The sequence below is a fragment of the Pomacea canaliculata genome, linkage group LG3, assembly GCF_003073045.1.
Source record: "Pomacea canaliculata isolate SZHN2017 linkage group LG3, ASM307304v1, whole genome shotgun sequence".
Classification (NCBI taxonomy): Eukaryota; Metazoa; Mollusca; class Gastropoda; order Architaenioglossa; family Ampullariidae; genus Pomacea; species Pomacea canaliculata.
Genome location: NC_037592.1, coordinates 16608481 through 16626373, shown reverse-complemented (window position 1 = coordinate 16626373; position 17893 = coordinate 16608481). Strand labels below are relative to the sequence as shown.

The 17893-nt window shown below is 38.7% G+C and overlaps 1 protein-coding gene across 1 annotated transcript in view; it reads right to left on the bottom strand.

Moving 5' to 3' along the window:
* LOC112558980 overlaps positions 1-17893 on the bottom strand; it is a 188172-nt gene that overhangs the window by 68668 nt on the left and 101611 nt on the right. The window contains exons 98-114 of the mRNA XM_025229763.1: positions 15405-15473; positions 14794-14937; positions 12708-12970; positions 12144-12240; positions 10808-10951; positions 9966-10174; positions 8849-8993; positions 7768-7908; positions 7027-7289; positions 6145-6229; positions 5039-5122; positions 4642-4785; positions 3752-4020; positions 3464-3563; positions 1230-1456; positions 684-881; positions 154-244 (exon numbers count right to left, since the gene is read on the bottom strand). Of these exons, the coding sequence (XP_025085548.1) occupies positions 154-244; positions 684-881; positions 1230-1456; positions 3464-3563; positions 3752-4020; positions 4642-4785; positions 5039-5122; positions 6145-6229; positions 7027-7289; positions 7768-7908; positions 8849-8993; positions 9966-10174; positions 10808-10951; positions 12144-12240; positions 12708-12970; positions 14794-14937; positions 15405-15473 (2673 nt within the window). The remainder of the gene's footprint in view (positions 1-153; positions 245-683; positions 882-1229; positions 1457-3463; positions 3564-3751; positions 4021-4641; positions 4786-5038; positions 5123-6144; positions 6230-7026; positions 7290-7767; positions 7909-8848; positions 8994-9965; positions 10175-10807; positions 10952-12143; positions 12241-12707; positions 12971-14793; positions 14938-15404; positions 15474-17893) is intronic.

The following is a 17893-nucleotide window of genomic DNA, read 5'->3' as shown; positions in this document are numbered from 1 at the left end:
GATACTAGTTCATGTAAAAAGGGAAAAAACTGTACACTCTGTCTCCTGAAAGTACTACTTAAAAGAAAGATTTTCTGCTAACATTATTACAACTTTAACAATGCCTTCAAGTATTGGGTGCAAACAGAGGTGAAAAATATGTGAATTCTTTACATGTGTCTTGGCATGCTCCAGCAATAATGGTGATGTCATCAACTGCTATATATCCTGAAGCACTGGAGCCAGCAACTGCTTCAAAAATTACCTGAAAAACAGGACTATACAGGTTCATATGTTTGCAGGTGATGTGTTTTTGGATTAATCTGAGTTAGTCTTGCAGATACAGCCCAGTGCTCTTCAATCATTACCCTGGAAAGATGACAGATTATTTATCTGTATTATCAAATGAGCGAAAAAAACATACCTTTATCAGTGAGCTGCAAACTATAAATATCCATGACAGCTAGGATGACAAAACATGAGAATGTTGTAATAGTTACAGTCATTTTGTCACATTTCAAGACAATTGTTTCTAAAGCTGGGTGACATCTCTGTTAATTTAAGGATGTTCATACACATTTGCGTGCAAGTAAGCAAGACACACAGATAGAGAGTGCAAGTACAGTAAAGATGAAGATAGGCATGAGTGGCAGGCCTTTTCAGTTTGTTGCAAAAATGTAAAATCTGATGACACAGCGAACTACCTGGAATCTGCTGATGATGCCAATAGTCACTTCAGCTTGTTTCCACTCATATCCTTGATCAATGGAGCGTGTCCAAACAGGACCAGAAAGCTGCTGATTCTCAGCCATGGCATACACATTAAGAGTGCCAATGTTGCTGCCTTGCATATGGTAGTAAAAATTCAAGCAATGTTGGATGGAGTCAGGGTTAGCATACATCTGCAATATACAGTCTTGATGATAGTGGTGATGATATTGATCCTTGACTAATCTTACAAGAACTAGCAAACTCACCTTGCACAAGTAAAGGAAGTGATACAAATAGTTTATCCCTGTACATATTGATCCCTAAGAAAAGGAATAACAGTCATATGCACACTATAGGGTGACTGATTTACTGTACTAATACTGACATAGCTACTAAAACAAACTAAATTTTTAGTAACTGAGACAGCTTTCTTTGTCATCTCAAATAATAAAATAACAATCTTGTAGTTATAATCAATAAAAGATGAAGAACACCACATTAATGTTTTGTTCAGCTGCATTATGAAGAGAAAGCATTACCTCACTGATCAGACGTGCACTGTCATTCTTATGGTGTAGTGTAGAACTTTCAGTGTATAGGTAATGTCCAGCAGGTGTGCTATAAGTATGATCAGAAAAGGGTCCAGTTCCTATGGTAGCTACACTACTACTGCTCTGCTTCCAGTCAAAGTTGTCTTTTGTGTCTTGAGTGAAGCCACAAAGAGGATCTGAACTGGACTCAAAGTCGCAAATAAAGGCTGTGGTCTCTGTGGTACAAATAGGAAAATAAAATAGAAATAAATCCACTTGCATTCTGGGAAATCTTGTTACGTAAAGTATATTCACATAGCAGTATGCAATAAATACTAATGAATATGTGTCCTTAAATAAATGAAAGAAAAATAACATCTAATAAAAATGCAAGTACACTTGTAGCACTCTATTAACGTACGAAGTATTTCTTTGTTTTTGTAGAGTGTTGTGGTTGAATGGCTGCAGGGCCATCTCTTTCCCATGCCTTCTCCCTAAATAATAGCCAACCTTAAACTGTCTACCCGTGGCTACTGTCTACTGGAGCTATCGTTATACAAGAAGTTACGAAGTCGCCTGACCCACTTGGGAAGGTCATGAACAGGCCGTGGGAAAAAGGGGGATATGGTTTCTGGAATATTCAATGGGGATAGGATAAGCAGTGTAGCTTTACAGCGGAGAGAGGCTTTTTGAATTTGAAAGTAAGAGTGTAGAGAAAGCAGTCCAGCCGCCAAGTGAAACTCTGAATAAAATCTACAATTATGCGACAATTCCATCTGTGTTGTATGTGTTCTTGTACGACTAGCATACCCCTATGTAGCCATCAGGGACTGACAGGTTGGTTACACACTCTTCAATACAACAAAGTATGAAGTCCATATCTAAAACACAGGAGTTTGTTACTAACCCTAGTGTTTTAGAGTATCCACAATGTGCTAAATTGGAATTATAATTTTCTTGATGAAAATTAATATGATTAATTGTTTTTGAGAGGATAGTAATGATATTTATAAACTCTTTCTCCTGTAGCCAGATTGACTGACCCTCTCGCTAAAGCCCTATGCTACACCTTAGCTTAGCACCAAATCAGTCCGTTCCTCTTTGTTGTTCCAGGGGAAGATGACAGAAGTTCCCAAGGAGAATTTTCCACTCTAAAAATTCTGGCTCTCGTTAGTCGGGTGCGTCATCTAGTCTTTTACCTTGCGTTGTGTTCTTTTTTACGCTCACCCAAACTCAGCCGACCTTGGAGTCCACAAAAGACCCTGCTTTACTTTTTCACACTAACTAAAGTGTCTTTTCAATCGGTGCGTCAATTCCGCCAGACCTTCCCGTGTGTTCTGTCTCTGGTGCTGTGTCACGACTACACCATGGACAACACACACCTCACTCGCGCTAGTGGTACACACTCACACGATGGAGACATATTATGTATGACACACTAGCACTCGTTGGCACTGACACGCTCACACAGGTACTTAGGGTTCAAAGACATACATTTATTTACATGATCTACAAAACAACTACTGTACTTATTCTAACCTACCTACCTATCTAGCCAAAACCTAACAACTAACTCCGTGGGGTGGGGAATAGGAGGCTGAGTGATGCGAGCCGATATTTCCAGCAGACCACAGCGTCTTGTGGCACTAGGGTACTTCTAGCTAACTCGACTTCCTGGGCCGCTATTTCCAGGGGACCAGATTGCCTTGCGGTACTAAGGTACTTCTCGCTAACTCAGTCTCAAAGCTCTTCACTTATTGCTATACCCAGCAGGACCAGTTCTCAGGCCGAGAGAAAAGGTGCGAGCGCTACTTTTTGCCTGCTATTTGTACTGGGCAGCTTGGGCACTACGTCATCCGCTGTTGCTGCCAGTCTTGCGCTGCGCGCCACTCGCGTGACCAAGCGTGGGGTGGGAGGGTATGTGGGGTGGAGGGACTATGCACTGTCAGCAGTACCCACTGACCTAAACAAGCGCTCCCGCTACACTCCTTATACTATCTACTAATTCTACTCAATCATTGCATCCTGCAAATGCCTTCCTAGCAAACAAAACCACTCACCCAAAACAATAAAGGAACTATTTAATTCTTGTTTTCAAATAATAAAAATAATGCTCAAGTAATGATCTGTACAATTCTTTAATAATGTTTCTTGAGATTTTGACAATGCTCTTATAGGCATGATCCGGCATGTAAATCTTACAAGAAGATGTCACTGAAGATATAAACGACAGCACTACTTACGCTTTGGAAAAAGGACTTCGCATAATCCTGATGGTAATGTGATATCATCAACAGCAATGTCACCAGAATAACTAGACCCTTGTATGTTTTCAAAGATAATCTGCACAATTTGAAATCAAGTTTGGTGCACACGCTTCTTCAGTAAAGCAAATATTACTCAGCACAGAGCGAATATTGTATGACGAAAAAGTCTCTCTACAGACTAGAGATTACAAGGGAAGAATATGAAAGCAAAAAAAAATTTGTAAATTATAAAATATATCTGAATGTTAAATACAGAAGATGTACCTGATATGACACTACAGGCTTGATTTGTATTTTGGCATGAAGCCACTGCAGTCCCTGTGTTCCTTGTCTCTGCCAGATGAGGTTTCCAAGATGCGACTGACCTGATGACTTCATGTAAACATTGAGCAGATTAACACTGGCTCCAAACATGTGGTAATAGAAGGAAAGACAACGGGGAGTGTTGTCTGTGATCTGGGGACTCAGTAAGCGTGCTGTGTCATTCTGCTGCTGAATATCTGATGGTGCAATGAAAGCAAACCATCCTTGACCTGCAGAATAAAGTGATAGCACAACACTTTCCTTTATAAACTGACTACTTGCTTGTGTTTTACACTATACCAGCAACTAAGGCTATATCACAGCTATATAAACTGAATATACTTTAAACTACATCACCTTTAATTATTCACCTTAATAGAAAGTTCGTATAGCTCATTATATAGCAGCTTTAGAGCAAGATGGTGTTCGGATCATTTTGGGTCATTGAACTTTTTTTTTTTCTCCCTTCAATTTCCTCTTTCCTGCTGTCCAGATAACATTCTTTGATCACACTATGCTAAAAATAATGGAAAAAAAGGGAGAAAGAGTTCTGCTACACTCTGTGTGATGCTGGTTCAAAAGAAAACAAATAATTACATATTTGATATTTGATACTGACACATTGATTTTGATGTTAAATGTAATGTAAATCATCAGTTATTACTGATGATACTTTAAGTAGTTAAGATTAAGAATTAAGAAGTAGTTTTCTTTGCTCTCTAGTACACATCTTTTTTGTCATTTATTTGAAGAATTCTCCTAAATATTTCTCTATTACAGATTAATTTATATTCATTTATATTTATTATCAAGGTGGCATGAAAAATAAGGAAGGTAGAGTTAAAGCTAACCAGTTCCAAGTGTGTGATCATTAATGGGTCCAGCTGACTGAATGCCAGAAGGTCCTTGAGTGCGAGTCCAGTTAAAAATGTCATCAACAGCTTGCTGCCATTCACAAAAGCCACTTTCAAAAGTGCAGTCATATAGTGTAGATGCTGATAGAAAGATAACAAATCTAATAGAAGTCACTGGACTAGCATTCATCATCTCATAGCTAAAAGATAAAATTCAGGTAAGCTTACTGATAGCAGTAAGAAAGATTTGAATTCTTGTGGGAAAAGCAACAAAAAACAAAATAGAAATGAATAAAACTTAACAATATATTCAATTTGTGTATATATATATACATCTGTGCATATGTAAATTTGTAATGTATAACTTTTATCCAATCTCCAGACTAAGACTAACCAATAGTAATAGGAGCAGCAGAGCTCGTTGTAGGGGACGTTAACTGCATTCCTGAAATGGCTTGACTGGCATTTTCTGGGCTTACTGTGACATCAACAAACAAAGAAAATGATGTAATCAATACTGCGATAAATGAACCAGACTTGTAACTCAACTAACAAGACAAAGTAACTGAGGAATTTAGGAGGGATAGTCATATAAAAAAAGTAGCAAAAATCATGAAGGTGTAATTTATATAGTGGTATGGGATGGATCCCATAAGCATGTCTGCAAAAACTGGTAAATGCATGTGCTCAAAGGTAAAAATGCATGCACACATACACAAAATGGGTGGTCCATGGAAGCAGCATGACCCTGAACATAACTGTAGCAGACTGCCCGTTGATCCTGTGATCATCACAGTGCCAAAGGAGCAGTTGGTCTAGGACCATTCTCAGCAGCTAATAAGTCATGGAGGGCATGGTATTAATAGCTGTGGCTGAGGGTGAGTATAAGGAGAGGTGGACAGATCGTGGCTGCATGATAACAGTGCAAACTGTAGGATGTAAGGAATCTTATGGGCCAGGTGCCAGGAAAACAGCAGTTATTGTTCAGATCATAGAGCAGTGGTTCTTAACCTTCTTTGAGGTACAGAACCCACAAGTTTCATATGCACATTCACCGAACCCTTCTTCAGTGTCATCACGAATTACAGGTGTGTCTTGACCTCCGTGGCAGAGGCTCCGCGGAACCCCTGAGACCGACTCACCGAACCCCGGTTAAGAACCACTGTCATAGAGGTAGGAGCAATGTCCCATCCTACCAGTGATAGGCAGTATCTATTTCACCCTTGTCAGTAAAGTAAGCGCAACTGTCCTGTAGGTGCCAACATGACCATGCTATTTAGCAGTTAAAATAGCAGTCACAATGCAAGGCTTCAGTTGATTTCCCCTGGTACAAAGCTACTCCTACTATGAGTCATTGTTTATTATTTTATGTTTACTTGAGTATATCTACAAGCGTTTACTTGCAAGTCATGCATTAATTTTTTCTCCATGACTAATTACAAAGCCTGAAAATGGAATATAAATGGGAATGAATGAGATTTATTAAGCTTGCAAGCCTACCTGCACAATTATCAGATAAGAAGATTATGTCATCAACAGCAAAATTTCCAAAGTAGTTGGCACCAAATGTTCCTTGTATCCATATCTAGGAATGTAAGAAAGGTTCTCTTCTCCATTATAAATAACCATCTAGCTCATGAAAACTACATGTACAAAGTGACATAGAATTTTTTTTAAAATATACAATGGAACTTTCTCATTAAGATCTTTCCTACTGCAACCACCTAAATATGACACAAAATTTATACAGACATTTTGTCATAAAAAGGTCTTGTCTATTACGAATGTTTTCCCAACATGACTTACAACTGACAATTGTGCTCTAGCTAGTACTGATTTTTTCCAAAAGCTTCCTGCATAAAAGAATTAAGTACTATTAAAGACAGACTGTTTCTCGCTGTTTGCCCTATATTACAAACATAGAAAATAAAATAAGTATATTTTGAAACTGCTTGTTCATTGTTGACTCTTTGTGTACATCAGTCAACTGTACTTTATTACAACCTTTTACAGAAGTCAAATTTTTTTATGACAGTTTGTTTTATTGCAACTTTGCAAAAATGATGTTTAACAAATACATTTAGCACACTTTAACAAAGGCTATTTGTGTACACATACATCAATCTCCTGTTAAAAAATCTTCAATGATCTTCAAGGGCAGAATCAGTAAGCATGACTGAGCAAAAGCAGAAGTGACAAAGAAAAGCACTTTGATCTGATAAAAGCTTTATTTTAAACATTCAGAAAAATTTTAATAAATAAACTTGAATTTGTAGGTGTTTGAGGTCATGGTTTATGGAATGACAGAAGACTGGTCAATGTCCCTGCTAAGACGCACCTCAGTCTAAGTAGTGAAGTGTTTTTGGTGCAAGCAGATTTTACCTCATAGCGTTGGTTCCTACTGTTTATAGGAGCTGCAGCAAAAAACCAGTCATCCTCCTGATTCCCAGACAAAGACCACAGCATGGTTGTGGTGTTACTTGGGATTGTAAACATTACTACAGACAGAGTGCTGCTTCCACTCCCAGTCAGGTAGTACCAGAAGGTTATGCAGCCACTGCTAGTTGCCTCAAATGTCTGACTCTGTAGAACAGCTTTCTCTCCATACAGAAGTAATTTACTGGGATCGATGAAAAGGTAGTGTCCTAGAAAGATTAATGTACACACAAAACAAGTGGACAGGTCTGACCAAAACAGAGTCCTCTGTAAATAAATACAATAAATAAACATGCAAAAATAGGTGCAGCATAAACCTTTTCCCCCAAAATGTGTAAAGTTTAATTACATATTGTGCAACACCTGTATTTGATATTCACATCCAAATAAAACACTCTGTTTTAAAATTAAAATCTCACCCATTAACCCAATTATATTAACCCACATTAATATTTACCTGTCCTAATAACACTAATATCTTTCACTGAAAAATATATATATATAATCCACAAACATGCATACACATATTATTATCTTAATTTTATCTTTGTTTACTCTTAATGTACATGGACCCAATGCTATGAACAAATTTAATAAAAAGTATCATCTTTACTTCACTGTCTTACATATAAACAATCATTCAATATTCAAAAGAACAGTTAAACTTATGGAACTGATCTCACATACCGTCTCCATCAAGAAAAGTGTGGTCATAGTCAGGATTCATGTATTTACTGCTTCTTCCACCTTGAGCAATCATCCAGTCAAACTGGTCAATATCTCTTGCATTTGTCCATGTGCACAATCCATTTTCAAAGTCACAAGCACCTGTATATAAGATAGTACTATTTATGCACAGTGCAGATGATAAATTTTGGGGCACCTTCTCCAGCACTGATGCACTGGGTGCCTTACAAGAAGAAAAATCTAAGGAATTAAATTTTTGCTAGTGTAAATAGGGTTGCTTACCACAGGTGCAAGCTCTTGTAGCATACATTAGTCTTAAAGGCGAAGCTTTGTCAGGGACACAAGTCCTGGACAACACACTGTCTAGTGTACATATTAAGCCTATTGTGGCTAATAAAGCTTGCTTGGTACTCTGGATAATCTGACCATCTATTATTTCTTCTCAATTCAGCTGCTGGTTGGGGTTGAGGGTTTCCTTGTCAGTGCATTTTCGGTCTCCACTGGATGTCTAGGGTGGAGAGACTTAATTGAGACTTCAGACACTGAAAACCACACCTTACCCTTTTAATTCAGAGAGGGAGTGGGCTCATGTGCTAAGATTGGCCAGTCTTATTGGAATACAGTACTCTTTGTGCTGATGAAATGCTCCATTTAAGGTAGGGTGCAGCACTCTTCTCAGAACTTCCCTCAATTGGCCCATGCAGCAGTGATATTGATCAATCAGCCTCCTACTATCAAGGAAGCCAGCCTCTATCACACTAATAAACTTCCAAACAACTGCTATAAGCTGAGCTCTGTGCCTAATTAATTGGCTGTTTGTGTATTTACTGACAACTGAGAACCTTCTGTTTGCATTTAGTAGAATACTAACTATAACGAGAATAAAGAGTTTACAACATGACTGCCACTTAAATCAAATATAATATGCTATCTACAATCACCACAGCTTAAGAATTAAAATTTTCTTTACAGCTGTTGCAAACAAGACTGTTAACAGTTTCTCTATAGTTAATTTACACCAATGTTCTTTCACTGGTCATCTATTTGTACTCTGTCAACAATACAGAAGAGCTCTACTGACCATCTCCCTGACAGCTCCCATGATTGAGGCTGACATCATCAATGGCCATGTCACTGAAGTATCTGCTGCCAACAATACCATCAAAGTAGATCTGAAAGCTGGTTGTGCTCTGAACCTGAGCCTCTGCTAGTAACCAGTTGCAGCCCTGCAAGAGCATCATTCTATTTTAAGACATATTTTAGCTGTGTAGTATATACATATAAAATGCAGCATATGTATTTTATTTTTAAAGACAAAACTTAAATATTACCAGAATAAAGAGATGAGGAATGTGAGGCAAATACAGTGGTTTATAGCAACTTAAGGATCACTTTAAGAGATGGACACAGCTAATTAGGCATAGAAGCTGGTCACCAGAGACCCAGTATGCTATCATAGCATAATGGCTGCCTACAGTTAGTGCTGGACACTTATTTAACAGATCACACTGTTATACCATTCACCTTTCTGTTTTGCATCCCAGGCATTGCATGAAGCTTGACAACTTTCAATACAATCAAAAGCGATACTTTCAATGTGTTAATGTAGCAGGGTAAGTGTGGTGCTCTTCCCCCAATCTTTCCACAAGAACAAAATGCAACATTTTGTGGGTTCCTGATTGTTTTACTCTACCACCAGTCGATAGAGCTGGCTATGGTGAAACTCTACACAACACCTCGCACTCTCAGTGAAATGTGCTCCCACCTCTGCGCTGTCTCCTCGCGTTCTGACCACTCGCCTCTTCACCCGACCTTCACGTTGCACTCCCTCCAAACACACCCGCGCACCTCATCCTGCCGCTAGTCGACTTGCCCCTCTATCCTTCGGTCACGGGGTTGTCACCCAGCCAGTAATTACCCCCCCCCAATCGCCAGCCTTTACCTGCCCTATGTGCATGTGTATGCGTGCCATCTTCCATCCTACTTAAATACAATGTTCCATACTACCATATTAATAATAATGAAAGTGGTACATGACAGGCAGGGGAGGGGCGAGATCCTTTGCTCATAGGTCTAAGGATACAAAATATAAATACTGAAAAGCCGAAAAAAAAAAAAAACCTCCACTGCTTCACTATTTAATACTTACATTACAAAATAATTAATATATTACAAAAAAGGAAACCATATGAATCTACCTGATTTCCTGACTTGTGGAAGATAATATGGTAAGGGATAGTTGGCTCTGTTTCTGCTAGATAAACAGTTAATGTGCCCATCCTGGAGCTACACATGCTGTAGTAGAAGCTGAGGCAAGAACCAGTGGTCTGTGGGTATATGGGACTGACCAAACGGGCACGTTCACCTGGGTATCGTAGAGCACTTGATTCGATGCACATATAGTGACCTTGAATATATTTATAAAAATATTTAGCTTAAAGTTACTTTTAGTGGCTTAGAGTCGTCTTTGCTCCTTAATCATTTCACTAGATTTTTTTGTCTTGCTTATCTTTGTTTATGTACCTTTTATAGTTTGATATTGATAGATAAAGCAAATATGTACACCTAAGTTAGAATGATACTGCTCAACATTAAATACTCTGAATTCACATTCTATACCAACAAAAATTCTATTCCATTTGTAAGTAAAAATTATTATTGTCTAATTAGATATAGTCTAATTAGAAATCAGTCATCATGGCTATAATGACCTATAATCTTTCATACTTATGATAACAATTAATTCACTATAATGTGCAAAAGAGTGATATAGTGCTTACCATTTTTGAATAGGAAGCTCAATAAGCTTCATAAAAGAGTACCAAAAATAAGACATAAAATGGAAACATTTGGATAATGCAGTTATCTTGGGTGAAAAATGAGGTGAGATAATTTTCCTAGATTTGCTTATTCTGTCAAAATGAAACACAAGCTTAATATTTGCTTTGTGAATGATCAAACTAAACAGGCTATCATTTATTTAAAAGCAATTTGAAAACCAGATTTCATTCTCAAGACCAGTGGTGATTTTTAACAACACCTGAATCTGTGCCTTCAGTGTGATCAACAATGGGTCCTGTGAAGTTTGCAACTGTGCCAGCAATCCTCCATGTCCAGTCAAAGGAATCATTTTTGTCTTGTGTAAAACCACACAACTCCTTATATTCAAAGTCACAAAGATAGGCTGGAAATTGAAGAAACATTCAGCATTTAGCAACAATGTGTGTCATGACTGTAGCACTCTAGTAGTGTACTAAGTTATGTCTTTATTTTGTAGAGCAGCGGTTCTCAACCTTTTACTTGAGACGCCCCCGACGAACAAAGGTATGTCCGCGCGCGCCCCCCTTAGCCACACAATGTCAGCTAATTTCACTAATACCGGTATAAGAAACTTTTTAAAAATGACCACCTTCGCACCCCCCTTGTAAGCACGTCGCCCGCCCCACCGTTTGAGAATCGCGGTTGTAGAGGGTAGGGGTCGAACAACTCCTAGGACTGTCCCTTTCCCACACCTGCTGCGTACGTAAGCCAACCTTGAACTGTCCACCTGTAGCTGCTGCTGCTTAATACGAAGTCACCTGACCCACTTGGGAAGGCCATGACCAGACAGTGCAGAGTAGGGGTGACCACTACCGTCACAGAGAAAGGTCGTGACCAGACCAAGAGGAAAAAAAAGGGGGATGGTTGTTGGATCGTTCAACAGGGATAGATACAAGTAGTGTAGTTTTACAGTTAAGAGGGGCTTTTGTGATTGGCAGTTACAGTAGAGCAGACCTGGGCAAACGCCGGCCCACGGGCCCGCCTCCTGTCTCTGACCGGCCCGACCGCTGGCCCGCCCGCCATTATATATACTATGTATACAGTATTGGGTAACACTGAGTTAACTATATTAGTCCGGCCCTCTAGAACCATCCCAGCTTCTCATACGGCCCCTTGGGAAAATTAATTGCCCACCCCTGCAGTAGAGAGACGGCAGGCCAGCCGCCCAGTGAAACTCTGAATAAAATCTAGAGTTGTGGAGCAATTTAGATATTTGTTGTGTTCTTATACGATTAGCCCATCGCTAAGTAGCCATCAGGGACTGATGTGTTGGTTACATGATCATCATACAAATAACTAAAGAAATAATTTCAGACTAGTTATTTGTAATCTTTCATTCTTTACTGTGCATGTGTGCATGAATGGTCATGCATATATGTGTGCACATACAGAGTAAAGACATTCAAGAAAATTTATTTTAATAAAATGTTTCGTTATGGAAAAGTTTCAGAGCCTGGCTGATGGAGCCAGTTTACAACTTACCTTTTGGTGCATACTTCTCTGCCAATTCAAAGTGCAATAACTATAAAAACATGTACATGCAGGTTTTAAATTACCAGTATCAGTAGCTGTACACAGTCTATCCGAAAAGCTAAGGTCATCAATTGCAATGTCACCCAGAAAGGTGGTCCCACGAGTGGCTTCAATAATTATCTGCAAAAATATCCATCTGATCACATCATAAAATATCACAATTAAAGTATAAAAAAGAAATAAAGTCATAAATATTAAAAAGTCTTCCATTGCACTAAATCTTAGTTACCTGGTTTTTATATCATAATCTTAAATGACAGTCAAGAACTTCTACAGTTTTATATACAAACAAACAACGCACCTACCCACTCAACAAAATTTTTCTTGAAGAAACATTGCATTATAACTGGATTTGTTGTGCTAGTTACACTCTCTTTCTTTTAAACAAATCTGTTGAAACTGTACATAGATAAAGTTTCTGGTTTCAAAAAATCTAATAACAACTGGACAGCTTTCATCTATATGAGGATGTCTTCGCATTACAGATTTTCCTGAACTGTTTGCTAATGTTTGGATGATATTTCTGGCAAAAAAAAAAAGGCTACAGCACAAAATTAAAAACACAAAATTTGAGGCGATTTTTGTACCTGATAAGAGTAGTGGCTTATAACTGGGGCTTCACCAAATGTCCACTGGTTTCTCTGCGTGCCAGTGCGTGTCCACACTTTAGTGATAATAGTGTCAGATTGTACATAGACATTCAGACTGTTGACAGATGGACCATACATGATATACCAGAATCGTAGGCAAGCTCCACTTGGACTGACATTCAACTGACGTGACAATAAGCGAGCTGTATCATTAGCATGGCGTGGTAGTGATGTCTCAATGTAAAGGTAATGACCTGTCCCTGAAACAGAATATGAGGAATAAGATGCACACTACTGTAACTCAAGCTAGTCAAAGAAAAAATATATAATCTAGGCCTCATACTTTATTATTAAATAGCCCTATTTAACTTTATATGGTTCTAATACACATTTTCCAACCAATTACCATGAATGACTAAACACATAGTTTGTAAAAAAAACTCATCAACTAAAAAACTTTACATTTAAATGAAAAATATTCTGGCAGTAAACTTTTCTTCAAGTACTTTTTAGATGACACAACTATATGAAGATACTGTCAGCTTCAGTTCCAGCTGTCTTCTCTTGACTGGACAAATATTGATCAATGACTAGGGGGCCTATGTAGGGAAGCCAACTACCCCCAACCCCCTTCATTTCATCATAAGTAATGTTTTCATCTCCAGTTATCAACAGGAGTCGAGGGACCACCCGGAGGCAGGTGAGAACTAGTGGTCATGTCATCTGGTAAGTACTCAAAGAAATTTTACTGCCAACATTTTTCATCGTATTGCACAAGATGATATGACTATATAGAGAATAACTTTAACAGGTAGGGGGTGTAAAAGATAAAGGTCATCCCATAACCTTTTTCAGGTCGTTAGGGGGTGAGGTGTTAGAGACCTCACTTTTCTTGGGACCAGCTTTAAGGAAGGGCGGTGCACATCATCTCTCCCTTGCTGCATTACCTTCCCCAACTCTCTTTGGAATCAGGTACCCATGCCCGCCAGCTAGGTTGACAGGCAGTAGCAAGCTGTGCTACATGGGTATCAAACCGGCATGCCTCTCATTCAGATACCAGCACTAATCACTTAACCTTTGGTGGTGCCTGCCAAATCTGATTAAGAATCTGCACACTGTAAGACACGGCCTTTCAAGACTAATGATTCAGCTCTGGCCAGATGTGCCATGCTGTGAAACTTTTATCACAATGATGACAGTAAGCAGAGATCAACATGAATGGAGAACAGCTTAAAGAGTTCAACACCTTCGGAGTCCATCATAGGAACCTTATCCAAAGATAACAGCAGCCCATCAGAATACCAATAAATAGTTGATTTAGCAGGAGATTGTTGATGTTTCATGTGCAACACATTGAGTTCGTGTCCATGTAACGTCCTTACCCCTGCATACATACAACAAATTACAACCACATAATTCTTTGACAAGACCCCATAGAGAAAGGTGAAGGAAAGTGAAGACTGTTGATCTTGAATTGTAGCTAAGATGAACAATGGAGATGTTTCACCTTCTGCTGCAGTCACAGAGGCAGAGAGTGAGGAGGTACAGTTGATATCGAACAACAGTCAAAAAGGGGAAAGTCCGGAGAAAGTACGCTGCACAAATACGTTGACAGTACAACTCATCCATTGCAGAATGGGTACACTCAGAACATTCTTCTTTGTCTTTTACAAATAGTTTCAACTGGTCTTCTTTTTGCGCCTTCATGCAGATATGTTCAGCTGACTATAATATATATTTTTCTAGAAAATGTCATTGTCCAAAGGACGCAAACAAAGACTTAAGATGCAAGACACCACTCATACACAAAACAATATGACATAATACAACTCATTACACCTAACACCACTTGCTAAAAATGAAATCCTCCAGATTTCTTCAAACTATGTTGGTATATTGTTTTGTTAAATTCCATTACCCAAAGATCTGAACTATACCTAATGAAATACTCCTCCTTCTTGCTACTTTATAAACTATGAAACTATTTGAGCTTTCAAGTTTTATATGATATTAAAACAAGCAAAAGGGGCAAACAAAGCTACCAAACGAACAACATATAAGATTTACAGAGGAAAAAACTCACTGTTTCCAAATGTGTGGTCAAACAATGGTGCTGTATTTTGAAATGAGGTGGCTCCTGTACTCTTAGTCCAGTCAAAATTATCTGAAGTGTCTTGAACCCACTCACAAAAATCTTCTTCAAAGTCACAATCATATGGGGATGGCACTGTGCAAATGAGTTCAATAAGACAGCTGGTCAAATTATAAATATTATAGAATAGAACCACAAATTATAAAAAAGTTTTATTAACAGAGCATTCTCTCAACTTTTCGAATATTCTATTACTAAGAAAAATCAGTCTTAATTGCTCCAAAGCGGTCATCTTTCCTAGACAAGTGTGAAGTGCCTGTGCTTTGTTTTGACCATCATGTGTATAATACTGCTTGGGGTCCTCCTATATATCTAATGCACAAACATGTACTACAAAGGATTTTCTTATAAACCAAGCTGGCTGCAGACTTTCACAAGACCAGGCCATCATCTATCAGATATTTCCTTAAAATGCTAAAAGTTGAGTGCGAAATTAACTGTTAACAGTTAACTGAGCTGCTGTTAAAGGATACTGCAGATTTTGTAAAAAATTTCTTTTTTATTTAACAATACACCAAAAGAAGATGAGATCTCCTCCATACCTGGAGTGGTAGTGGCCTGATGGGGAACAGGGGGCAAACTGAACCCATCCTCAGCAAAATCAGGTTCAGCTGTAATGCAAAAAACCCCACCCCACATACACTTAAGAGAAACTAATGTCTTCCTATTTTGTCACATTACAAGCAATACAAGTAAGCAAACGCTTACCCAAACACGAAGTCTAGCATGTTAAAAAATACAACATGTATTTCTTAATGTATCTTTAATGCATAATTATAGTTAAATATAGAATTCACCAAAGTAGCACATAAAATCATTGTACCAACTGTATTTTTCTGTACAGATAAATTGAGGTCATTTGCAAATAGACACATATCATATCTGAAAATGGCTGTTGCTCAGGACAGCTAAAAGTTTTTTTAAGAACTGAAAGATATATTGTACTCTGGCTAAGGCATAGCCTACTGAAGTAAACATGGTTTACTGGATATGCAGGACAGTTGTATAGCTTTCTAAGAACTGAAAGATGTAGGTTGTACTATGGCTAAGAACTAGACATTGAAGGAAACATTATGGCCAGCTGGCCATGCAGGAAAGAGCACAAAGAAGAAGTCTCAAGTCACAAGCAACAACACAGCGAGCAGAATCTTTCAAGCACCTTGAAGCGAAACCATCATCACCTCGACTCAGCTGAGCACTGAGAATCTGCGATAAGAGTTTGGCTTGCTTGACTGTGTGGTCAAGCAAGCAGTCCCTAAGATAAAAATATCAACAACCTATGGCTATGCATCTGGCAGTATCTGGCAGTATCTCCATCATGTTTGTTAAAACGTGTTGGTAGCAGGATTCCAAAATAGTGCAAAAGAAAGGGCTGGTTAGATGTGCACAGGTGATTGCTACTATCAGCTAAATGCCTGAGACAGCGACGGCAAATAATAAATTATTAAGACACCATGGCTGTGAGAGCACGATCTGAGAATTTTGCCATGTAAAGCTTGAAATTAAATACAATTTAAAAAGCCTAATTACTTAAAAAAAAATAATACACAAATTTATTGTTGGTTTTTCTACAATATAAACTTAATAAGCGTTGTTAAAATAAATAAGTCATTATTTTAAGCAGCTGGCAGAGTGGAATACTTTGTGTGGCAGCAATTAATAAATTCCTGGTTGTTTTTATTTTTGTATTACATGTTTGTTGTAGTCTTTAGGACTGTTTTCTTCTTTTATGCACAAGGTTATATTTCCAAATGCCTTTGATCCCATTTATGATATGATCAGATGGATCATGCTTATAGAAGAAAGATGGGATGAGCTTCTAAAATGAGTTAGGTCTCAACATCTGACCATTTTTCTATCTCCATAGAGCACAAATATGGTATTAGAAGAAGCTTCTGCTTGTCTGCCTTGTTTGATTTGTGTCTACCTTATTGTGTTGGCATACAAACCTTGGACTGTCATTGCATTGGTTTACTACTTTATAGTGTTATTCCATATTGTTATAATAGTTTAGTTTATTCATTGTTGGTCCTCAAGGAGCACAGAACTGCAACAACACCTTGCCAGCAGACCCGGTTTTGGGCAGCCCCCCTCAGTTAGGCCCATGTGGTTCCGATGTTCTTTGCCTTGCTCTAAACTTTCCAAGTCTGGTTTGGTCAACCAACTCTCCTCTTCCCCTTAAGGTCCCAGTCAAGTGCCTGCCTGGCAATGGTGTCAGCTGGTTTGTGCAGGGTGTGTCCTATCCAGCCCTATTTGTGCTTTTTGATGTCTTAGCTAGTGGCATTTTGGTGGGTTCTTTTCCATAGGCTGCTGTTGGAGATCTTTTCAGGCCATCTCATTCCCAGAATATGGCCGAGGATATCGGTTAATAATCGTCTGGAGCTTCTTGTTGACGGTGTTTGTCACTCTCCAGGTTTCTGAACCATCCATGCCATAGGACTGCCTTCACATTGGTGTTGAAGATGCAGGTCTTATTGAAGAAGGATAATGCTCGGGAGTTTTCGATGGGGCATAGGCTGTTGAAAGCATGACTAGCCTTGTTTATGTGGCTTTTGATGTCATTGTCCACTCCACCAGTGACAATGCTCCCCAGATACATGAAGCGATCTATTTCCAGAATGTTCTCTCCTTGAAGTTGGACTGTGAGTTCCTGCTTGTTGTTGATTCTCATCACTTCAGTCTTCTATCTGTTGACCTTTAAGCCAGTCTTCTCTGTTTCCTCTGCTAGCTTACTGATCAGTTTGGTTTGTGCATGTTGTTGCCTATGAGATAGGAGACTAAAGTCCAGGTCCTCTATCTGTTTGGTGAAGGTCCACTGAATACCAGTGTTGTTGTCTTGGGTCATCTTACACATAATCTAGTCTATGACCATCAGGAAGATTGTTGGTGATAATATGTAACCCTGTCTTATGCCGATCTTCATTATGAAAGATTTAGTAAGCTTGCCGTTGTGGATAACTTGGCAGGACAAGTCTTCATACAACCCCTGAATGATGTTTATGAGCTTAGGTGGGATGCCATAGTGGATCAT